At 46.8% G+C, this 24389-nt stretch overlaps 1 protein-coding gene across 3 annotated transcripts in view; it reads right to left on the bottom strand.

The window, feature by feature from the left end:
* Window positions 1–1406: 1406 nt before the first annotated feature.
* The window catches only part of IGF2BP1 (insulin like growth factor 2 mRNA binding protein 1), a 65065-nt gene continuing 42082 nt past the window's right edge, over window positions 1407–24389 (bottom strand). The window contains exons 3-15 of one of the 3 annotated variants that reach the window (XM_083583078.1): window positions 21681–21729; window positions 20810–20861; window positions 19606–19669; window positions 16793–17074; window positions 15414–15548; window positions 14653–14775; window positions 13993–14128; window positions 10171–10287; window positions 9797–9913; window positions 8608–8682; window positions 6432–6563; window positions 5168–5281; window positions 1407–2136 (exon numbers count right to left, since the gene is read on the bottom strand). In XM_083583078.1, coding sequence (XP_083439204.1) covers window positions 2044–2136; window positions 5168–5281; window positions 6432–6563; window positions 8608–8682; window positions 9797–9913; window positions 10171–10287; window positions 13993–14128; window positions 14653–14775; window positions 15414–15548; window positions 16793–17074; window positions 19606–19669; window positions 20810–20861; window positions 21681–21729 — 1489 coding nt within the window. In that variant the 3' untranslated portion in view covers window positions 1407–2043. Of the gene's footprint in view, window positions 2137–5167; window positions 5282–6431; window positions 6564–8607; window positions 8683–9796; window positions 9914–10170; window positions 10294–13992; window positions 14129–14652; window positions 14776–15413; window positions 15549–16792; window positions 17075–19605; window positions 19670–20809; window positions 20864–21053; window positions 21073–21680; window positions 21730–24389 lie in introns of those variants that run through there. The other 2 variants (XM_083583077.1, XM_083583079.1) reach the window with 2 other exon arrangements.

The raw sequence follows: 24389 nt of genomic DNA, 5'->3' as shown, positions 1-24389 counted from the left end.
TTTGCATATGTCTCGGTTTGCATACGTTTTGGATTACAAACACATCAAACTCGGAAGTGCATGTCCCAGTTTGCAACCTTTTTTTGGATTACAACCCATTTTTTTTGGATTACGAACAAAATAATTTTGGAGGCCCCATTGGCCTAAGCGCGCCTTGGGTTACAACCTGTTTTGGTTTACAAATGGACCTCCGGAACGGATTATGGTTGTAAACCAAGGTACCACTGTCTGCCCTGACAAATCATGTTTTGTAATTTATCTGAATTGCTGGAACATAGCTACAACCCTTTCTCCAGCTCTGGAGGTCCTGGCACAGAAGAAATGGAAGCAGGAAACAGACAAGGAACTCTAAACCACCATTTCACTCTATGTCAGGAAGCTCAAACCATCGTGTGGCTTTTCCTTTATTGCTACTATAAACCATGGTTATTGCTACTATAAACCATGGTTTGGTATCAATGTTTGAATTAAGCCATTGTGTGGTTTCTAGGGGGGAGACTTCTGAAAAGACAGGGTTATTGCCTTGTTTTCCCTCCCTACGTCTCTTTGTTTTTAGGACAACTGGGATTATGTGGTAGCCAATTGAAGGAGAACCAAACCCTCCCCATCGGTTGACAATTTCTAAGAAAGAAGTGGTGGAGGAAACCTTAATATGTAGGTAGAATTCTATGCTCAAAATATATTTTGAAGAAACCTCTCAACGACATGTGTGTGCCATTGGGATGAAAAGTTGGGAGCTGGTTTTACTTTTAGGGCAGGTATACACAAGCTGAGGGCGCATGGGTCCAGACAACCCCCAGCCTACTTGTGCAACCCTGCAAGTCATCCTTCCCCACATGGTGCCCCCCTTCAGACGTTTTCACCTCCATTTCCCATCAGCCCTAGCCAGCATGGCCAAAGGTCAGTGGTTGTGGGCGGTGTAGTCCAAAAAACAACACATAGGGGGCGCCAGGTTGCAGAAGCCTGCTGGGAGTCTTAACTCGGGGCCGCAGCAAAGTGAGGGAAAACCTGACAAGTGGGGCCTGAAGAGCAATTTTCAGTTGTGGAAACTGGTACGGAGCCGAGTGCCACCAGAAACCTAGAGATGAAAGCTGCCATGACCAAGCAAGGTGAAGTTGTGGGATGGAAAACATGGCGACTTTGGAGTCGGGCTGCTTTCCTGATGGCGGCAAGGTCAGCCGAAGCGTCTTCTCCCGGGTCAAAACACTCGGCAGCTCCGGTTATTTGGGCACACGGCCGCAGCAAGAAGAAACCCTGACAACCAGGCCTCACAGAGTTCCACAACCACCAACTCAAACAGAACTTGGGTCATCCAAAAAACAGGTAGAAAGGTTCGTTGGATAACCCTAGAGAATCTGGTCCCACTCCATTTTCCTTCTCCCGCTGACTGGGAAAACTAGTGTGGCTTTTGTTTTGTTTTTCAACGTGGGGATGTTGAGGGCAGATTAAGTTTCCCAAATAAATCCCTAAAAGTGTTTTTGATTGGGGGGGAGAGGGGGTGTGATTTACATGCCTTTGCTCTGCCCTTCGTTTGGTAAAAAGCACAGCAAACTGCATGGGGGAACGCTCCCGCCCCCTCAAGCTACTGGACTGCAACAGACTATGGGATCCGATTAGGATTTTTCTTTTCTATTGGCCGATCCAATTCCCCTCCCCGCTCCATATTTATGTGTGTATATATAAATATACATACACATACATACATACATCCTTACATACATACGTGCTGCATGCCTGAGGAATAAACACACATACACACACATATATATATTATATATATACACACAGCATGACCGAGGAGCCAATCGCACACTGCCTTTGGCTCGTGAGACATTAAGTCACCCATCTACAAGAAAGTTACTAATGCCCTCCTACGGTAAACTGATTCCCAGCCACTCTTAGGGTTCTGCATCAACAGCTCATCACTCTTTCGGCTTGGCTTTGTTTCATCCGTTGTCAATGTCGTCCATTCGTCCATCACTTCCTCTCTCTCTCTCTCTCTCTTTTGTTTTGTCTTTCACACACCCGGGGTAAAGAAACTTCCTATTTCCTCCGTGTTTGCGTCTGGCTGTTCTGCCCCTTCTGATGCTGTTGTTTCACCTGAGCGAGGATATCGCGTATTTTGCGTTGTGCCATCTGGCAAGAAAAAGATTTGGGGAGGGGGTTGAGAGAGAGGGCAAAGAGATTTACAACAATGGCACTGGCCTGATATGGTGGATCAACCTTCCCCAACTGGGTGACCGCCAGATATTCTGGACCACAACTCCCATTACCTGTGCAGGCTGAGGCTGACAAACTCCATTAAGTACAGTCGTACCTTGGAAGTCGAACGGAATCCGTTCCGGAAGTCCGTTCGACTTCCAAAACGTTTGGAAACCAAAGTGCGGCTTGCGATTGGCTGCAAGAAGCTTCTGCAGCCAATCGGAAGCCGCAGAAATGAAAGAATGCTCGCAAACCGTAACACTGACTTCCAGGTTTGCAGCATTCGGGAGCCAAAACATCCAAGCACCAAGGTGTTTGGGATTCAAGGTATGTCTGTATCTGAAGGAGTCAAGAGTTCCTGAATCTTCCAGGCTGGAAGTGGGATCTTGAGGTGCTGGGGAGCTGTGTACAGTGGTACCTCGGGTTACATACGCTTCAGGTTACAGACTCCTCTAACCCAGAAATAGTACCTCGGGTTAAGAACTTTGCTTCAGGATGAGAACAGAAATTGTGCAGTGGAGGCGCAGGCCCCATTAGCTAAAGTGGTGCTTCAGGTTAAGAACAGTTTCAGGTTAAGAACGGAACTCCAGAATGAATTAAGTACGTAACCAGAGATGCCACTGTAATACCGAGCTCTAAAATCCACAAAACCAACTTGGATTGAGGCAGCTGTTGGGAGCAGAGAGAGCCCCCTCACTTCCTTGTCCCTCCTGTTCATACGAAATTAAGGCACTTTTGTTTGTTCAAACTAATTGATCAATGTGAGATCTGAGGAAGGAAGGAGGTAACACCTTCCCAATGTTATGTGTATAGCCCCAAACAACTTGGGTCCCAAACGTCTGGTGAATGCCTGCTCCCATTGATTTTATTGAAAATTAATACCAAAACACATTTATGTAAATAAAAATAAAAAAATAAAAAATTGTCCAGTAGCCCCTTATAGACCAACTAAGTTTGTTCTGGTATAAGCTTTTGTGTGCTTGCACACTTCTTCAGATACGAAGAAGGTACCTGAAGAAGTGTGCATGCACACCAAAGCTTATACCAGAACAAACTTAGTTGGTGTATAAGGTGCTACTGGACTTTTTTATTATTATTTCGACTGCGTCAGACCAACACGGCTACCTACCTGAATCTACATTTATTTAAAGAAAAGAAAAAAGAATGCCCCCTCACCTTCTAATCTGGCTCATGCTTTCAAGATCTCCATGTAAGTACAGTCAAACCACAGTTGTCGAATGTAATCCGTTCCGGAAGACTGTTCAACTTCCGAAACATTTGACAACCAAAAACTGAAAGGGAAGCCTCAATACAATAGGGAAACTCAAAATGGAAGTTGTGTCGGACGTTCGGCTTCCAAAAATCAGTCGAAAACCAGAGCAGTTACTTCCAGATTTTCGGCATTCGGAAGCCGAAACGTACGATAACGGAGGCGTTCAGGAACCGAGGTTGACTGTATGTGTGTGCATTTTCTACCTTGGGGCCTTTGCGTGAAGGGAGGATTATAACTACACTCAAGAAATAAACAAACCACGGCTTATTGTGCCTGCCACGCTCATTTGCACTGGGATGAATCAAACCATGATCCCTGGCTTACCACCGCATCCAAACCATGGTTTGCAATTGATTTCCGTCTCAACAAACTACAGTCTGTAGCCAAGGTTTGCTCTTGGTTTTCTGGTTTGGGTTTGCTGGAGAAACCAGCAAGATCCCAGGTTCAATCCCTGACATCTGGAGTTTGGGCAAGGAATGTCCCCTTGTCTGAGCCCCCAGAGAGGCTGCTGTCAGTCAGTGTAAGAAATCTTAAGTTTCTGCTCCTTTACAGAAAACCCACTGACCATTTAAATTGCACATAGGCTTCCTGAACATAACACAAAACAATATTTAAGCACTTTGGAAAGAGATTACTCCAGTCTTAGGCTTAATCGCTTCCTCTCTTCCTTGGCATGTACCAGATTCCTGCTGTTAGTTTAAACCATGGGTAGGCAAACTAAGGCCCGGGAGCTGGATCCGACCCAATCCCCTTCTAAATCCAGCCTGCAGATGGTCCGGGAATCAGCGTGTTTTTACATGAGTAGAATGTGTCCTGTTATTTAAAATGCATCTCTGGGTTATTTGTGGGGCATAGGAATTTGTTCATTTACCCCCAAAAAATACAGTCCGGCCCCCCACAAGGTCTGAGGGACAGTGGACTGGCCCCCTGCTGAAAAAGTTTGCTGGCCCCTGGTTTAAACCATGGTGATTAGAATAAGCCAGGTTCAGAAACCAAGGGTTGATCTTTGCTTGTGTCAATAAAAGGTAAAGGTAAAGGTAAAGGTAGCCCTGCCTGTACGGGCCAGTCGTGTCCGACTCTAGGGTTGTGCGCCCATCTCACTTAAGAGGCCAGGGGCCAGCGCTGTCCGCAGACACTTCCGGGTCACGTGGCCAGCGTGACAAGCTGCATCTGGCGAGCCAGCGCAGCACACGGAAACGCTGTTTACCTTCCCGCTAGTAAGCGGTCCCTATTTATCTAGTTGCACCCAGGGGTGCTTTCGAACTGCTAGGTTGGCAGGTGCTGGGACCGAGCAACAGGAGCGCACCCCGCGGCGGGGATTCGAACCGCCGACCTGACGATCGGCAAGTCCTAGGCGCTGAGGTTTTACCCACAGCGCCACCTGCGTCCGTTGTGTCAATAAACTATAGATTAAATGAACTACAATTTGTCCTTGCTGGGCGTACCAAACTGTGTCTTTACCCTGGGAGTGGGTGCTTCTGATACTGCTAAACCTGCTTTTTCCAAACTGGTGCCCTCGAGATTTTGTTGGGACTCAAAATTCCCATCATCCCTCACCATTGGCTACGAAGGCTGGAGTTGATGGGACTTAAGAGTCCAACACTATCAGGTGGGGGAAGTCTTTAGTCCAGTTCTTATTTAACCTCTTCCACCCACGCCAATATGGCGAGAATGGTCTATTGTGGCCCCTACCTGGCTGGCGTAGAAGTGTCCGATGATTTTGACAATGACTTGCTCGTTCTCATCGGGAGTTTGGTCCCGCGGGACAACTACTTCTGCTGCTGTCAGGTTCTGCAGCTCGTTGACCTGTCAAGTGGAAAGACAGAAACACTTAATTGCATTTTGATTTTATGAAACGAAGTAGCCCTAATTCAGTTCTCCTGCACTGCTGCTGCTCCTGCAGTCCAGCTTCACTCCACTTTAATAAGGCTAACAGGAGAACTTCAAGCTTGCCTGCGCTCAAGATTAACTTAAGCCATCTTATTCTGTATTCTGTAACTTAAACCCTATCAGTCCCTTCCACTTACTCCTACAGACTCTTAAAAATAAGACTGGGTTCAACAGTAACCACGCTTTGCACTAACCATAGTTAAAACTTCATGGTTTGTGTTTCAGATGTGCAAATTATGGTTTTAGAGGTTTCTTCCTCCTTCTCCCCTAATATTTCTGGACGCTGTTCTAAACAGTACCCTATGAGGGCACAGCATCACCCCAAACAACGGTTTTGTCAGCGCAAATGTAACACCACAAACCGTTACGGTATGCCCAGACCACTGCTGGCAAAACACTTCCAGGCATGACTTCAAATCATTCCTTGCTAGTCACTTGCATGCCCCTTTTTGTCAAGACAGTGCTGATTCCGGCATCATAAGAAACTATGGTCTGTCGTTCTGTTTCTGACAGAAGCAATAAAAAAATCACACAAACATAAAAATCGAGAAAGAATGGGATTGTTTTAAAAATTATCTGTGTAAGTATGGCTCCCAAAGTAATACTTAGATGTGCCTAGAGTAAATTTCACAAAAACACAACAGAGGAAAGATATTATATAAAGAGAAGGATGAAAGTTTGCTAGAACACAGTACAAAAATAAGGAATTAAAGAGAAATGACGAAGCTGTAAAGAGGTAGGGGGAAGTGAACTATTGTATTAGTGAAATGAGATTGGATAGAAGAGTGAATAGATTATGTGTGTTATATACGTTAATAGAGAAGAAAATATGATGTGGGGGGGGGAGAAACTATGGTCTGGCTTTGTTAGGATTCAGCCTCTTCTGAACACTTGGCAGGTGTCGAAGTGTGAACCATGCCCCCAGCTTTAACTTCTAGCACGCTTGCAGGCTCTCAGTAAGTAATAATCAAACACCATCATTGAGAGACACACTCCACACGCCATCTTGGGTCATGGCAGTGCCAGTCGTCTGACCCCAAAGCAGGCCTCAGCAGTCCTGACTTACCGTTTTGCCTCCTTTGCCAATGACTCTCCCTGCGGCCGAAGCGGGGACTCGGATGTGCGTCTCTAGCTTCACTTCTTCTTTGGGGCCAAAAAAGTTTTCCTCTTTAAGCTTGCCATAAATCCGCCCTTGAGCCTGAAGGGTGGGGAGGAAATGAAGAGACCAGGAGGATATTAATTGACCAGTTCCAGGGACATCCCTGGCCTTGTCCCAGCCCAAAAGACTCAGCACTGGTTATACAGTCGTACCTTGGAAGTCGAACGGAATCCGTTCCGGACGTCTGTTTGGCTTCCGAAACCAAAACGCAGCTTCAGATTGGCTGCAGGAAGCTCCTGCAGCCAATAGGAACCTGCGGAATATGTTCGGCTTCCAAAAATAGTTTGCAAACCAGAACACTCACTTCTGGGTTTGCGGCGTTTGGGAGCCAAAATGTTTTTGAGAACTAAGCTGTTCGAAAACCAAGGTACAACTGTATTTTAAAACTGTCAGGGACAGGCTGGATGGGGAGGAGTGGTGGGAGCTGCCAGCCCAACAGCCCCCCAGGGAGGGCACCGAAGATGACACCTTAAGAGCGTGAAGCCTGGTGGTGGGACACTGAGGAGCAGTCAGCAGATGGGACAAGCTGGAAGCTGATAGAAACAGGAGACTGGAGTGATCAAGGAAGGGTCAGGGGAAGGTGAGCCCTCCAGGATTGGAAGCTGAGAGTCAAAGCATGTGACTAAGACAGTCCCATTCCTGCTGACTCTCCTCCCCACTTGAGGGTCCTGCACATTGCTGAGCAACAGGCCAGACAGGTCCAAAGGAGGAGCCCACCCCCCTCGACACAGCCTTCATCTGCTTGGGAGGGATCGAGAGTGAGAGGCTAGAGAGGAGGGGCACGCCTAGAGCTTAGTGTCAGCAACACCTTCGTTGAGTTAGTTGCTGTTTTGTTGCTCACTAAGAGCTCCATGACAAACAAACAAAACAAAAAAACCAAGGCGCTTTTAAATAGCCTATTCTTATTCTTAATTTTTTTGACAAAGTAATAATCATAGATAAATAAGAATAAAAATGTGTACTCCACCACCAAGACTATTCCAATGTAACTATCCAACCTCCCAAAATTTCAACACCTCTTGCGATGGTTTGACCCCTTTCCGTTTTAACAGTACAAATTCTACAAACACCCTCCACATCTCCCCAAAATCATTTCTCCTGCGTATTTTACCTTAATGGCACATGTTAATTTATCATTAATAGCTATATCCCACACCTCTTTGTACCATTCTTCCATTTTATATTCTGCTTGCCCCTTCCACTTCCTAGCTATCATAATTCGTGCAGCTGTCAATAAATTTGTGAGCAAGTCCTTCGTAGCCTGCAAATCTTCCACCCCATCGTAAATTGATAATAATGCTACCTCTGGACTTTTGGTCAGCTTTAACCCAGTGATTTCTGTTATCTCCCTAAACACGCTTTGCCAAAAAATACAGTCCATTCTTCTGACTGTTGCCTCCCTTATTATTGAAATGTGAACCGTAATCTCCTCAGGGCAGAGACCCCTCCCTCTCTCTCTCTCTCTCTCTCTCTCTGCTTGTGTTACTCTGTAAAGCATTGTGCATATGGATTGTGACACAATAAAGGTAAAGGGACCCCTGACCATTAGGTCCAGTCGTGACCGATTCTGGGGTTGCGGCGGTCACCCCATTGGTTTTATTGGCCAAGGGAGCTGGCGTACAGCTTCCAGGTCATGTGGCCAGCATGAAAGCTGCTTCTGGCAAACCAGAGCTGCGCACGGAAACGCCATTTACCTTCCCACCGGAGCAGTACCTATTTATCTACTTGCACTTTGACGCGCTTTCAAACTGCTAGGTTGGCAGGAACAGGGACCGAGCAACGGGAGCTCACCCCGTCACAGGGATTCGAACCGCCGACCTTCTGATCGCCAAGTCCTAGGCTCTGTGGTTTAACCCACAGCGCCACCCGTGTGTGACACAATAGTGGTGATTAAATAATGATAAAAAACCAGTAACGGTAACATCTGGTTCTGCAAACTGATCTCACAGTGGCCAACTGGGTGCCTATTTGAAGCCTGCAACAGGGCCTGAGTAACGGCACTCAGTAAATAATGAAGAAGATGCTTCTAATCATGTTTAAGTCTCCCTGTGGCCACTGATCTGTAAGAAGGAAGGAAAGAAACCTTGAATTGGGCTTCCGGTGGTCCAGTGATTATCACCATTCGCACTTTGGAATCTGGCGTCTCTGGAGGAGCAATCTGAAGGACACAAGAGGAAGAACAGAAGGGAGAGCCATTTATCAGCAAAGCCTGGGATTCATTCCCCAACCCTCTACTCCCAAGATACTAATTTCAGACTGAACTGAGCCAAAGGATTATCCATCCATTCCTGATGGCAATTATTGTGATTGTTATTTATTAGATGGCATACCCTACACCTTCCTCTAAAGGAGCCCAGGGCAAGATAGCTGCAGAAATCAATTAGGGAAGGGCCACAGCTCACTGGTGGAGTGCATGCTTTGGTTGCAGAAAGAAGGTCCCTGATCATATTCCTGGCATCTCCAGGTAGGACAAGAAAAAGCCTCTCTTACCTGGAAAACAGCTGACAGTCCATGTGGACCAGGGGTGAGGAATACTTTTGGCTCAGAGCCAGATCCTTCTCAGTATTGGCCTCACATGCCAAACCTGACAAGTAGGCAGGCTGTATTAAAGCACTTTGCAAAAGGGCTCTTTGAGGTAGCCCCACGATTCTCCTTTAAGCAGGCAGGCAGCAGGCAGGTACCTGCCATGCGCAAGGCCTGAACCAAGAAGGACAAAACCTCTCTGTTCCTTTCTTATTAAATTATACACTGTTTCCGTTCAGTTTCTTCAGGATTTCTTTTCTCTCTGGGCTCTCTCTGTGTTATTTACCTGACTTTGCTAACAGGGGGGTGGGAAGAAATAAAAGGAAATTTGCATCACTCTTGGCAAACTGGCTGTGCCTTTCTAAAAAAAAGATTTGCTGCACATTTTAAGAAACACTCTAGCATAGCAAGCAGAACAGACAGTGCCACTAAGCTGCATCAACACAAGTGTAATGGCATAATCCACTGGGAAGCTCCCCCATGAACAAAATGATGCAGATCAGCTTGGATAGCTCAGCTGGTTAGAGCATGGTGCTGATAATCCCAAGGTTGCAGGTTCGATCCCCGTATGGGACAGCTGCGTTTTCCTGCATTGCAAGGGGTTGGACTCTACAACTCTCTGATTCCAGGTTGTTCTTCCACAACTCCCCTGAAGTTCAAATGGGACCCCGGGATGCCTACTTTGTTTTCTAGCACCATCATGGCTTGCATCAATCAACAATAGGGATTAAACAGAATGGAACGGGCACCTTGATGGAGGCACTTGCGAATCTGGAGAGCTGTTTGATGTGCTGTCCCTTCTTGCCGATGATCGCACCCACAGCCTGGGCAGGAATGAAGACATGCACTGTCTCTTGCTCAGGAGGCTGCCGAGATAAAAGTTTCTGTGGTCACCAGTCAGTATCAGTCAAACGGGATATCCCAGACTACTAGGTTTGAAACTGTTGTCTGTCATGCACCCACCATTGGCTGATTTGCTATGATGTCACAGAATGTTTGGTGCATGGGCTTGTTTGTTTTGGCAGAACTTGCATGTGATTTTGTCTGAAGCTCACACACACGCTACAGGAAAAGGAAAGCTCTATGCTAGTGCATGTTTTCTGCAGGTTGAGCTCAAGCTTACCAAAAAAGAGCTGTATGGGGCTGCTCCGGAGACACTACTTGGGGGAGGAGGCACCGCATTGGAAGAGGCAGGAAAGAGGCCAACAGCAGCTAGGTTCAGCCCAGGTATCAGGTGCGACTGTAGCTAAAAGAAAAAGAGAGCGAGAAAATGTAATATGGCAAGCAAAATATTCATTTCTACCTTTTTACTGTGAATTCGCTGTCAGCACTTGTTAGAGGTATCGGTTGGTTGCTCGAGAGCAATCAGGCAATATGCCTCAATAGTCTGTTCTAAAGCTTTCTTATTGGTGGTAAAAACCTTTAGAATGCAGAGCGCCTCTATTCCGTGTCTTGCTCATTCACTGGCAGAATCTGACAGTGGGCGGTGCTTAAATCTTCCCCAGCAGAGTAGTTTCTTGACCCCCAGTCTGCGCCTCCCCTCTCTGCGCGGAAGCCTATTGCGCAAGGACGGCTTGGGTAAAAGAGGACCTCCCTCCTCCCCGCTTTGCTCCGGCAAGGTGTCCTGGCACCACCTTGCCTCCTCCAAGCCCTGCATCTCCTCTCCACTAGAGGCGTGGCTTCCTTCCTCCGCTGAGGAAGTGCTGCTTCCCACGATCTTTGGGGGCTCTCTGTAATCCATCCGGCTTTTCCCCTCTCGCCCCTGAGCCGATGGCAGTTCCCTGACAGCACTGAAACACTTCTCGCAGTGTAGCAGTTTTGCCTTACTTTCTGCAAACTGGTTCAATCAATTTGTCCTGATTTAGACAGTCAAGAAAGCAGCCAAAGGCTCTGTATAATAATCTTCTGCACCCATGGAAACAAGTATCGGCACAGGTGGCATCCATAGAGTAATCAGGGGACCGAAACACACTTTAGCACATTGCCACTTTCCATTATGCACCCAGGTTTCTGTGCACCGATCAGCTGCTCAAGGTAAACAAAGAGAAACTGTTCCGCAACCCCAAAGCAGTGAACCCGGCACATTTATGAAGCACAGTGCAGCACAAGCTATGAAGTGGGAGTGGAGAACTCGGAAGCAAGCTCACGTCACTCTTGGAATTCCCCAGGTGGCTTTAGGCAAGCCACCGTGGTGCAACTCACAGAATTTGGCAATCGAGGGCAACACTGCAGACTTGTGGGCCTCGGACAACCTCCTTTCTCCATTCACATGCATAGGTCCCTGTGGTGATCACACAGGGCCCCTGGACGTTTGACAGTCTATTGACCCTGTACCACCACTGTGATTGCTTTCTTCGCTGCCACCAACCCGTTTCTCCTCACGGGTACACACGGAGTCCAGACAGTTGTTAACATTAACAAATAATCAAGTTTATTTTATAGGCATGAACAAGCTTATGGTTTCAGTTAATTTTTCTTGGCAGATTCTTATTCTTAATTCCTTAACTGTCCTATACGTGCCTAACAACTTTAAACTGATTATTTCAACTATCTATCTGACTCCACCTAACAATTCCTCTCACTCCCTCACCACACAACTCGAACAACCCACAAACTTAATCTCTGTCTTCTTCAACTCCCAACTCTCAACTGACTTTCACACCACTCTGACTCTCACTCTAACTCCTATCAGTTTCCCCTGGCCAATCACATCACACTCATTTTTAACCCTTTCCTTATGACCCACCTAGGAGGCAAACACCACATATCCCTCCCTCCACTTCCTGCTTCTTGCTAACTACAGTCAGTGTCAAGCTATGGTGGGTGTGAATCTTGGAACAGCCGTTTGCACTCTGGAGGTCTGGAGGTAAGGGACCAACCTGAGATTGAAAATTCAGGTTTCACCTCATACTATGGCTAGCAAAGCAGAGTCATCACCTTCTGTATAGTTAAAGCCATGGTTTTCCCGGTAGTGATGTATGGAAGTGAGAGCTGGACTGTAAAGAAGGCTGATCGCCGAAGAATTGATGCTTTTGAATTATGGTGCTGGAGGAGACTCTTGAGAGTCCCATGGACTGCAAGAAGATCAAACCTATCCATTCTGAAGGAAATCAGCCCTGAGTGCTCACTGGAAGGACAGGTGGTGAAGCTGAGGCTCCAATACTTAGGCCACCTCATGAGAAGAGAAGAGACTCCCTGGAAAAGACCCTGATGTTGGGAAAGATGGAGGGCACAAGGAGAAGGGGACGGCAGAGGACGAGATGGTTGGATGGTGTTCTCGAAGCTACAAACATGAGTCTGACCAAACTGCGGGAGGCAGTGGAAGACAGGAGGGCCTGGCGTGCTCTGGTCCATGGGGTCACGAAGAGGCGGACACGACTAAACAACAACAATGGCTAGCAAAAACCAGAGAGGAGGCAGCCCAGGTGCAAGATGGAAGAAGTGGGAGCCCAGAAACCCACAGAGATGCTACTGTTTGCCAAACCATGGTATGACATTGGCCTGGTGCAGATATTCATGTTCTAGCTTAATAATACAGGTCGTGCACACTTGCACATAACCCCTTTGCTGCGGCTCTCCTCCTGCCTTCCCATGAGTGCAGGAGAAGACAGGAAGTTGCAATCAACCACGGCTTCCTGTTACCTTCTAATTGGGAACTGTGGCTCATGGCTTCTAAGCAAGCCAGGATCAGAAGCCAGCTTTAAAACACAGCGTAAGATTAACTTATGAATCCTGGCTTGTTTGGGAGCTATTAACCATAGCACCCGCTTTGCGTGTTAACCGCAGGAAGCTGCGGTTAACTGCGGCTTCCTGGCTTTTTTGTTCACTTGCGCCAAGGGAGAATCAAAAGGGCTGCCCATTATTTGCACACCGGGCATTAATATCCCATTGCCTGTGTTCATTAAGCCAGAGACTGATTGCCCATATGCAACCAATACATCAGAATCAAGTCTTTCTCAGTCTCCATCTACTATAGAGAATAACAATGCCTACCAATTAATGTAAAGATTACTGCAATCTGAACATTCAAAAAGCCCTATGTCAATATTAAATATTGCTACTACTACTACTAGGGCCTTCTCGGCAGTGGTGCCCACCCTGTAGAACGCCCTTCTGTCAGAAGTCAAGGAAATAAACAACTATCTGACTTTTAGTAGACATCTGAAGGCAACCCTGTTTAGGGAAGTTTTTAATGACTGATGCTTTATTGTGCTTTTAATTCTGTTGGGAGCCGCTCAGAGTGGCTGGGGAAACCCAGCTAGATGGGCGGGGTATAAATAATAAATACATTTAATTATGGTGGGTTCATTTACAACCAACCTTCTCTGTTTCAGGGCCTCTGCTTCAAATCAAGAGAAATGCACATATTTCTTCTTAAAAGTTATTCCACCTGTCATTTAACAGCCTCTCTTTTCACCACTTAACTTATTATGATGTTGCAACCAAGTTAGCAAAAGTTTCTAGTCCACAAGAATTTCTATCATCCCACCTGCCCATCTGCACCCTACTTTATTTGTCATACCATTATAACCTATAAAAGGAAAAGAAAGTATGGCAGGGAGAAACCAATGCTATTCAAAGTAACAATGCAGAACCCAATGCCTAAGACAGGCATCCCCAACCTGAGGCCCTCCAGAAGTTTTGGCCTACAACTCCCATGATCCCTAGCTAACAGGACCAGTGGTCAGGGATGATGGGAACTGTAGTCCAAAATATCTGGAGGGCTGAAGGTTGGGGATGCCTGGCCTAAGAATTAAGATTCCCAAGTCCACAACCAACTAGGTAATGGCTTCTGAAGGATAACGTATTCATACAAAGCAGCTGGATGGATTTCGGAGCCTTTTGATGGAAAGCCAGTGATTCCAAGACAGATAGCAGTAGCTCTAGATGGACTGTCTTTAGAGCTTCTGAATGCCCAGAGGAAGTGCAACATAAGCAGACTCACACTCATAGCCGCCACATCGTTCTCATAGGCTTCTCTCACTTTCTTCATGATCTCTTGCTCTGCTTTGCAGCAGTTCTCAATGGAGCCTTTCACAGTGATGGTCCTTTCAGGGTTGTACAGGGTCAAATCCTGCAGCCTGGGGAGGAAAGGAAGCAGCCTTTCATGCAAGTGTCCCCAAATCCTTGCCCAACTTGGAGCAACATGCATAATCTCATTTCATTTTTGACTGCTGTTTTGTGCAAATCTGGTACAGTGAAAAATACGTCTTTCAAAAAAAAAAAAAACAACCCCAAAATTTATTTTTTTATTTTTTAAAAGTGAGTGCACACAGGTAACTAAATGTCTGTGGACATGCCCACAATGAGCCTCAGGTTTCCAGGACTTATGATGGGCAGGGAAGTAACTAACTGAGGGGAGAGGACAACAACACATGGTACAAATATACCCTTTGCCCAATAGTTTTGGCGGGAAACTCCTGAGGCAGATTATGAAGGCATAAAATAGAAAGTGCTCCTGTGTGGATGAAGGGAAACACAGATTCAACACTCCATAGCGCCCTAGTGTGAACACAGCCTAATTTGAATACAATACTTTTTTATATATAAAAAGGGGGTCAAAACGAAAGGGGGTGAGGGGATAGAATGGAGAAGAAAGCCTTACGAAGAGATGGTGATCTTTGTCTCTGTGTCCTGCTCCACCTTCTTCAAGTTGCGGCCTTCTTTGCCAATCAGCCGTCCCACAAAGTTGTTATGGGCTAGGATTTTCAGGGGCACTTCATCAGCCCTGCACGAGGGGGGAGAAGTTGGGGGGGGAGGGGTGAAATCAAAGGGTTGGACTCCCACATTCTGACATGTTCCTGAGGTCAATTCCAGGCAACCTCTTACGCCTTGGGACACCAACCCCTGAACAGACAGGCCTCTTCTGGAAGCTGTCGGTGGACTGTCTCGCCAGCGTAGTGCATGCTCTAGTTATCTCCCACTTGGACTACTGCAATGCGCTCTACGTGGGGCTACCTTTGAACGTAATCCGGAAACTACAACTAATCCAGAATGCGGTAGCTAGACTGGTGACTGGGAGTGGCTGCCGAAACCATATAACACCGGTCCTGAAAGACCTACATTGGCTCCCAGTATGTTTCCGAGCACAATTCAAAGTGTTGGTGCTGACCTTTAACGCCCTAAACAGCCTCAGCCATGTATACCTGAAGGAGCGTCTCCACCCCCATTGTTCAGCCCGGACATTGAGGTCCAGCTCCAAGGGAGCTTCCCTGCGAGAAGTGAGGTTACAGGGAACCAGGCAGAGGGCCTTCTCGGTAGTGGCGCCTGCCCTGTGGAACGCCCTCCCATCAAATGTCAAGGAAATAAACAACTATCCAATAAGCCAACGTCACACTTTGCGCCAACGATAGCCCACAGCCTTACGTCTTGGTGTCTTTTGCCTCCTTCTGCATGATTTCCAAAATCATCTTGCAAGCGGCAGAACAGCCCTCTGGGGTCGAATGGATACTGATCGCTTTCTCTGCTGCCCCGGCGTTTTCCTTCCGGTGCACATCGATTCTGCAGGGAAGGGAGAGAAGAGCCAGCTGCTTGAGTAGCAAAACTCGGATCACAGCATGCGCCTGAAGAACCAGAAATCCAAAGTCCACCCTACAGATGCTTCAGAAACTTGACTCCCCTTGGCTGCTCCTCTGCCGCTGCCCAGCCTCCCCATCTTCACTACAAATCTTACAATCCTTCTCTTTCCCCCTTCCATATCCATCTTGTCAACCTCAGGAAGATCTGTAAAACTCCCCGGGCAAGAACAAGGCCGTTTGTAGGCCTTCTTAGACATCCAGTAAAGGAACATTTCCGCAGTAGAAGTAATTTTGAATCTTGAACAATGAACAATGGCGCTCTGGGACTGGGACTGAGGTGGCCTGCGTTAAAACTCCTCCACAGGCATCAAGCTCACTGGGTTAGTTCCTGGGCTAGTCCCTGTCTCTCATCTTAAGCTATGTCATGGGGCTGCAGTGAGGGGAAAGAGAAAGAGGGAATTGTTTTCTTAGAGAAAGGGTAGCACAATAAACGAAATAATATATCATTTCCAAGTGGGTTGGGTCTCCATGAGCCAGGTAATAACAAGGGGAACATTTGTACCTCACAGGGTATGGCACTCCACAAACGGGGGACCATCACTGAAACTACCCTGTAGCGGGTCAAGAATGTGTGCACGTGTGTGCGCACACACGCACATGCACACACACCCCACACGTATATATTATATAAAGACACACACACACTCTTGTAAATAAATAAATTTTCCAATGTGCCGCCCTTAACAGCACCCACATCTTCAGCCTGAGGTGCCTTCTAGGCCCAAGAGCAGGCACACTTTTGTTCTCTGAATCCCAACCCCCAGGCCTCTGACCCTCCAGTCTTAACAGCTTAAATCCTTCTGGGCTAAGTTTCCACCAGAGCATACTCCAAGTCGCTTTATTTGCCTAGGGAGAAGGACAAGATGGCGCCTCCCATAGACCAACTGGGCTTCAACAGCGTCAACAGGACAGGGCCTTCCACTCTGCCTAAGCCCTGCAGGACATCCGAAGGGATGCGACGCAGCTTGCCTGGCACACACACCACTGTGCCTTCCAGCACCTCACCCCCCAGCGTCTGAGGCAGACATCTCACTCTGCCCAACAATAGGGCCGGCCTTGTGTCCCATGCAGCACCTAGCACACTCTTGCCAGCGAATCAGTGCAAAGGTGTAGCAGTAAGCAAGCGGGGTTGCTATGGAAACACTTGCTAAGCTAGCAGGGCCTTACTTGGACTGCGTCTGCTTGGTGATGTTGCGGATGGTGGCACCTTCTTTGCCAATGATGGCTCCCACATACTGGGTGGGAACGAGAAGGCGGAGGGGAATGTCTACCGGCTGCTGTTTCACGGGTGCTCCTGAAGCCACGGGTGAACCTTGCCTCGGGGCGCCCCGCGATCCAAAGCCCCCTCGGCGCCCGTTCTCTGCACCCTGCACCGTTTGTTCATCGGGGATGTAGGAGACCTTCAGTGCGTGGTTTTCCAGTTGGTGGCCGTTTAGTTTCATAATGGCTCTGAAGACAAGACGGACAGATACACAGAGAGAGAAGCCGCTCAATTAACTCCACTTAAAACTAAAATCAGCACATCTGCATTCAAAAGAACTGTCTGGTTAGTTAAAATCTGCATGTGAAATCGAGGCCTAGTACTACTGTGTGCAATTTTGGCCAGGACCACTCCTCAGCTTGTCCTGAGGTTTTAATCCCCAACCAGCTGACAACTTTTCCTTCCCTCACAGAAGCTGGACTTCAAACTACTCTCTGTTCCATGCCACCACCGCACCAGCTCTGCCAATTCAGACACCAGAGGCTTCACTATGAGACGCACCACATGCTGTATTATTATAGTAAATAAAAAGGGGTGGAGTCATGGCAAGGCCGATATATAAAGCAGCCAAGTACATATAGCAACAAGGCCATTTTGAAAAGCCGGAAGGTTCCTCATGCATCTGCCCCCACCCCCTTTTGAAACCCACAAGCCCTCTTCCCTCTTCTGATTGCCACAGCTGCTTGCTTCTCATTTCCAATGATTTTTATTTATTTATTTTTTTGCTCTTCCCTTCTCCTTATTCACTTCTGACAAAGGGAAAGGAAGCTGATATACGGGCAGTTCTCTCCCCTCCACCACCATTAATTTGAAATAGCCATCAGTAATGGCCTTTTTAAAAAATCACTTCATACCCTGACATTTTTTATCGCTACATGTTAAGATTTTGTCAAGATGTACATTTCACCTTAAACTAAATGTGATGAAACGGTTGGAGGTGGAGAATGAATGAAGGAATACACACACACACCTGTATTTTTTTCGTCTATTGTATGTATAAGACACCCCCTATTTTGGGGGACACAGATTTAAGAAAATGGGGGGAGATGGCCCCATGTATAAGACGCCCCCTAATTTTTGACATTATTTTTAAGGGAAAAAAACCTAGTCTTATACACGGAAACATACGGTGTGTGTGTATGTATGTATACATATACATATACATACTGTATATGTATAAACACACACACACACACACTCATTCTCTGGCCTTGCTTTCTTAAGGCATGTTGTAATCCTAGATCACTAAGGAGTTTACCACAAACAAACAAACAAACGAACAAACAAACAAGCTTCTTTATTTATTTACAGTGGTACCTCAGGTTAAGTACTTAATTCGTTCCAGAGGTCTGTTCTTAACCTGAAACTGTTCTTAACCTGAAGCACCACTTTAGCTAATGGGGCCTCCTGCTGCCGCCGCGCCGCCAGAGCACGATTTCTGTTCTCATCCTGAAGCAAAGTTCTTAACCTGAGGTACTACTTCCGGGTTTGCGGAGTCTGTAACCTGAAGTGTATGTAACCTGAAGCATATGTAACCCGAGGTACCACTGTATTTGAGGTAAACTCATCAGAGATCTAGGATTACAACATGCCTTAAGAAAGCAAGGCCAGAGTATCATTTTAGCAATGGGCTGCAGTTCCACACAGCCACCTATAGATGGGGGTGTTACCATTAACAAGGCCACATTATGGGACAACCTGGTAACACATCCCAGCATCCCAAAACACATGGTGGCGGCGGCTGCTGCTACCTTTAAATCCAATACTGCAATTCTCTTTTCTTTTAATGCTGCTGCAACCCCTGCTATTTCTACACATTGCATCATGGCAGGGGGAGAGGGGTGTCCAGTCAGGAACCCTTTTTGTTGCTTTTGAGATGCTTCTGTGCTCAGAGTTTGGTGATGAACTGCCATGTTTTTGCTCAGTCGCTTTTTACAAGCCCAGTCATGGTCACCCAAATAACTTCCCTGTGGTGTTCTTCTGCAGAAAGCCAACCATTGCTGAGGTGGGAACAAAGCTTCAAACCTCCCTGTCCAGCCCAGTATTTTCATGGGGAGGCGAACCACCCCCTCCCCTCTCCAGTCATCAGATAGATCACCTCCTTAGCTGACCTGCACAAATCAATTGAGGAGAGGGTTGTTTGCCTCTATTTGGGAGACTAAGTCACCACTGTCACACAACCCCTGAGAATGTGGTCCCCAGAAAAGGAAGAAAATGTTAATCAACTGTGTTACAGTCCGAACATTGCTTTGATATCACTTTTGGGTGGGGGGATGAGACATATAAATGCACTTAAATAAATACAGTGGTACCTCGCTTTAAGAACAGCCCTGTTTACGAACAATTCAGTTTACAAACTCCGCAAAACCATAAGCAGTTTGCGAACTTTACCTCGATCTAAGAACGGAATCCAAACAGTGGAAGGGCGCTGGCGGCGGGAGGCCTCATTAGGGAAAGCGTGCCTTGGTTTAAGAACAGTTTCGGTTTAAGAACAGAGTTCCTGAACAGATTAAGTTCGTAAACCGAGGTACCACTGTAATAAACAAGTCACAGATTTTGCAACAGAAATAAATTAAGGAGGCAGGCAGCAGCAAATGCATTTGGGGTTTATTTGTTTTTTGCCAGCCACAGAATCTGAAGCCCTGCGCGGAATTGTGAACACACCCAAGGACCAAGTCAGATAACAATTACAAGCCAATAAGGTACTTTAAAAACTCACTGTCTGGTCTGTTCCCGGTTGGAGTAGGTGACGTTGACAACCGCCGTCTCACTGTCCGTATTGACTTGCACGAGGAGGAAGAAGAAATCTCGGTTAGCTAAAGCAGGCACCCATGTCATCGATCAAAATAACTCTGTATTAAACAAGCTCAACCCTCACCACCCATGAGAGAAAGCAAGGGCTGGAGCTTAAAGACGTTTGTTTCTTCACAGTTCCCAGCAGATTGCGCCACAGGGGTGGTGTCAGGAGGACCAGGCAGCTGCTGACAGCCTTGGGATCAGAAGGACCCACACTGAACCCTGCCATTTCCGCTAGGTATTGTGTGTGGCATTATTGCTGCCCCCGTTGTATGCGGTGACATATATGTGTCTGAACCCACACACATGTCCAGCACTCATGTGTATTCATACACGCATACCACAAAGAGGTTTGGGATCTTCTACTAGAGTTATAACGTGTGTTGGTTTACGAATATGAGTTTCACCATTAACCATATGCCACAAATTCTGTCCTGAGCTGAGTCTGTGCAGTATGTTATGCTGTAACCTCACACCCCTGAGATCACTATGTGTAAGGAACAGCAGTCCAGAAATCTGGTGAGTGAGTGAGTGAGTGAGTGAGTGAGTGAATGAATAGCAAAGGGGTCGGAATGCCATCTGTCAGGTATTGAGTCTGTTGAGATTCCTGCATCGCAGGGGGTTGGACTAGATGCTCCTCAGGGTCCCCACCCTACAATTCTATGATTAAAGGTAAAAAAAAAGGTACAGGACCCCTGAACGGTTAGGTCCAGTCAACGGCGGCTATGGGGTTGTGGCATTCATCTCGCTTTGAGGCTGAGAGAGCCGGTGTTTGTCCACAGACAGCTTTTCAGGTCATGTGGCCAGCAGGACTAAACCACTTCTGTCACAACGAAACACCGTGACAGAAACCAGAGCACACGGAAAAGCCGTTTACCTTCCCGCCGCAGCAGTACCTATTTATCTACTTGCACTGGCGTGCTTTCGAACTGCTAGGTTGGCAGGAGCTGGGACAGAGCAATGGGAGTTCACTCCATTGTGGGGATTTGAACCACCGACCTTCTGATCGGCAAGCCCAAGAGGCTCAGTGGTTACAGCCTATTTCATCCATTGCCCTGGTCTGGTTCCTGTTTTTTGCTCCAAGGCCCACCCATATACATTCTCTGAAACATCTCAAAGGTCCTTACCTTGTTCACAGTTTTCCACAGTACCATACTGAGCTAGCAAACCATCCAGAACCTATTCAAATGTGGAAGAAACAAAAAGAAGTGGTTTGTGGGAGAGAAAGAGTTACACTGAAAATTTCACCAAAGGTAAAAATAAGGAACAAAACCAAAAATGAAGGACAAAACACCAACAGCCCACAGGAGATGAAGAACTCACCTGCATTGTACATTTAAAGTCATGCCTCCCCCCCCAAAAAAAAACCCTGGGGAGTCTGGAGCTTGTAAAGAGTGCTGTGAGTTACTAGGAGACCCCCCTATTCCACTCCCAGAACTACAATTCCCAGAGTTCCCTGGGAAGAGGGATTGACGACCAATTGGATAATTGTAACTCCGTTTGATGGGAAATAGGAATCTCCTGACAACTCTCAGCACCCCTAACAAACCACAGTTCCCCGGATTCTTTGGAGGGTGCCCTGAGTGTTTAAAGAGGCAAGGTTACTTTCTTAAATCTATACTGAAGATGGAGCCAAGGTCTCAAAGCAGAGCTCAAAAAACCTGAAGATGTACTCATACGGTATGCAAACATACTATTGTAAATAAACACATTTCAGCGGTTAGACTAGCTAAATAGCATGCACCATTGTTTAGGAAATGCATGCGTTGCAAGAGGGAAACTCCATTTAATCTGGTCTCTTTCCTTTCGCTCCAGAGGGGTTCTTTTCTTTGCAACGGAAGGGAATCGGAAAAATCTAATAATCTCCATTGCTCTGCCCCATTCACACATCTCAAAGTACCCCAAAGCTCACTCATCCAGCATGCAGCTTCCAGTTTATTAAAAAGACATTTCAGACACAGATGCTAAGACTATGCATTTGTCAGAGACCTCACTTACCTCCCATCGTAACTGAGGGGGGATGTTCCTTATTTGAATTTTGCGGCTCCTAAAACGAAGGATAAATATTATTTGTTTGTTTGTTTGTTTGTTTGTTTGTTTTCTATACTGCCCTATACCCGAAGGTCTCAGGGCGGTTCACATAATTTTAATTATTGTACTGTAGGATTAACATCTGATAAGGCTCCTGTGACCTTAAACATCTTTATGACATGCAGAAATTCAACAGATGAAGCTTTCCTCGGTCTTGATCTGCAATTGTGCCCAAAACTATTTTTAGTGTTTGTTTTGAAGATTTCGAGGCTGCGCTATGAAGGAAATTTCCTCTCTGGGCAATTTTACAAAATTAAAATACATTTCCACATGCAAAAATCAAATAAACACAAATTCCACACCTCCACAAATCCCAGGAACAATAATCCTATTATTAGAAAACCAATCTGAAAATCACGTCTGACAACAACGCTACAAGATTTTCTACAGAGGACCTCAAGGCTGCTCCTCGTATACTGTAAAGGAAGGCTGTCTGCAGATTACAAAATAATAATAAGCTAGAATGGATCTGGTGCGTTCAACGTTTGCATACCCATGAACAGTGCCCATGAACTTAGCACTTGTACGGTGTGCTCCAGACCTCTGCAACAAACCTATTAAGATAGTCTGCCCCCAGAGGCTTATGGACTTAATTGGCTTTTAAAAGACTCTGGAAACTCATTTTACAGATAAAAATGGCTCGCGTCCAACCCAACGGGCTGTATGCATGGCCGGTCCTGCACCAGACATGCCCAGTCCACCGCCAGGTCATATCTGGTCAGATAAGGAGAGCGCTACTGTTGCCTGTTGCAGGCAGTCAAGATACTCAGAAAGACATGCACCATCTCCCTCCTTCTCAGGGAAGAATTACCAGCTACTTTAAAAGGACTTGGGCTGCAGTCAGAATTTGAACCGTCATCACCTAATCCAGGAGAACCAGGACACCATCAGCCAGTTTCGAACTCAGCATGGGTTGGTCAGCTAGGTGAGGATATCTTGCCAGAGTGGTACATGCTCTGGTTATCTCCCACTTGGACTACTGCAATGCACTCTACGTGGGGCTACCTTTGAAGGTGACTTGGAAATTACAACTAATCCAGAACACAACAGCTAGACTGGTGACTGGGAGCAGCCGCCGGGAGACCATATAAAACCGGTCCTAAAGGATTTTCACTGGCTCCTCCTACGTTTCATAGCACAATTCAGTGTTGTTGCTGACCTTTAAAGCCTTCAATAGCCTCGGCCCAATATACCTAAAGGAGCGTCTCCACCCTTCTGGCAGTTCCCTCACTGTGAGAAATGAGGTTACAGGGAACCAGGCAGAGGGCCTTATCGGCAGCGACGCCCTCCCTGTGGAACGCCCTCCCGTCAGTTGTCAAGAACATAAAGAACTATATAACTTTTAGAAGTCGTCTGAAGGCAGTTTTTTATGTTTGGTGTTTTATTACGTTTTTATATATGCTGGAAGATGCCCAGAGTGGCTGGGGAAACCCAGCCAGTTGGGCAGGGTATAAATAATAAAATGGTTGTTGTTTGTTTGTTCTGAAAGCATACACTCATCTATCTGGCCCAGGCACTCATGTATTAAACTTTTTTGTTTGCTAATTCCTGTCTATCTATAAGCAATCTGGTTCCAGTCTTTGCAAGGGGACAGAGGCAGATTTTGTCATTCAGACAGACAATTTACTTGTAGTCCTGGACTGAGGGGGTGCGACCCCATTGGTCTTACTAGGCCCCGATTCACTTGATCAGGAAGTGCTGCTGGGACGCCTCAGGGATTTAGCATGGATTAGAGGCACTGATATGCAGTGGTGTTAACCTCTCCAGGCATGCTCAGAAGATAAGGCATGGCTAACTTCCGTTTGATGGCTGTTAAGTTGTGGGAGACAGAGCGAAGATAAGGCTAGCATCTGGACCAGACTTTCTCAACCTGTGGTTCCCCAGATGTTGTTGAACTACAACTCCCATCACCCCTAGCTAGCAAGGCCAGCGCTCGGGGATGATGGGAGTTGTAGTCCAACAACATCTGGGGAACCACAGGTTGAGAACCACTGATCTAGACCACGGGTAGGGGAACTAAGGCCCGGGGGCTAGATCCGGCCCAATCGCCTTCTAAATCCGGCCCGCCGATGGTCCAGGAATCAGCGTGTTTTTACATTAGTAGAATGTGTCCTTTTATTTAAAATGCATCTCTGGTTTATTTGTGGGGCATAGAAATTCGTTCCTTTTCTTCTTTTCAAAATATAGTCCGGCCCCCCACAAGGTCTGAGGGATAGTGGACCGGCCCCCTGCTGAAAAAGCTTGCTGACCCCTGTTAGACCTTCCAGTTAAAGATCCTTGAGCTGCAAGCTCGAGGCCGACATCAGCAAGTAACCTGTCTGTTGATCAGACAAAAGCAGAAGATCAGGCTCTGAGTATTTATATACTAGAGCTGGCCAACGTTGAGGCTTCTTCCTGCCAGAAATTGCAGGGGTCCAATGCTCCACGCCAGCTATTTCCCTTCTGCGGCTGAAGGCAGCTTTTGAGTTCTTTGAAGACACAGGTGGCGCTGTGGTTTAAACCACTGAGCCTCTTGGGCTTGGCGATCAGAAGGTCGCAACGGGGTGAGCTCCCGTTGCTTTGTCCCAGCTCCTGCCAACCTAGCAGTTCGAAAGCACGTCAGTGCAAGTAGATAAA

This window comes from Podarcis filfolensis (assembly GCF_964270895.1).
Source record: "Podarcis filfolensis genome assembly, chromosome: 13".
Lineage (NCBI taxonomy): Eukaryota > Metazoa > Chordata > Lepidosauria > Squamata > Lacertidae > Podarcis > Podarcis filfolensis.
Note: the sequence above shows the minus strand (reverse complement) of the source record. Positions and strands in the feature narration are given on the sequence as shown.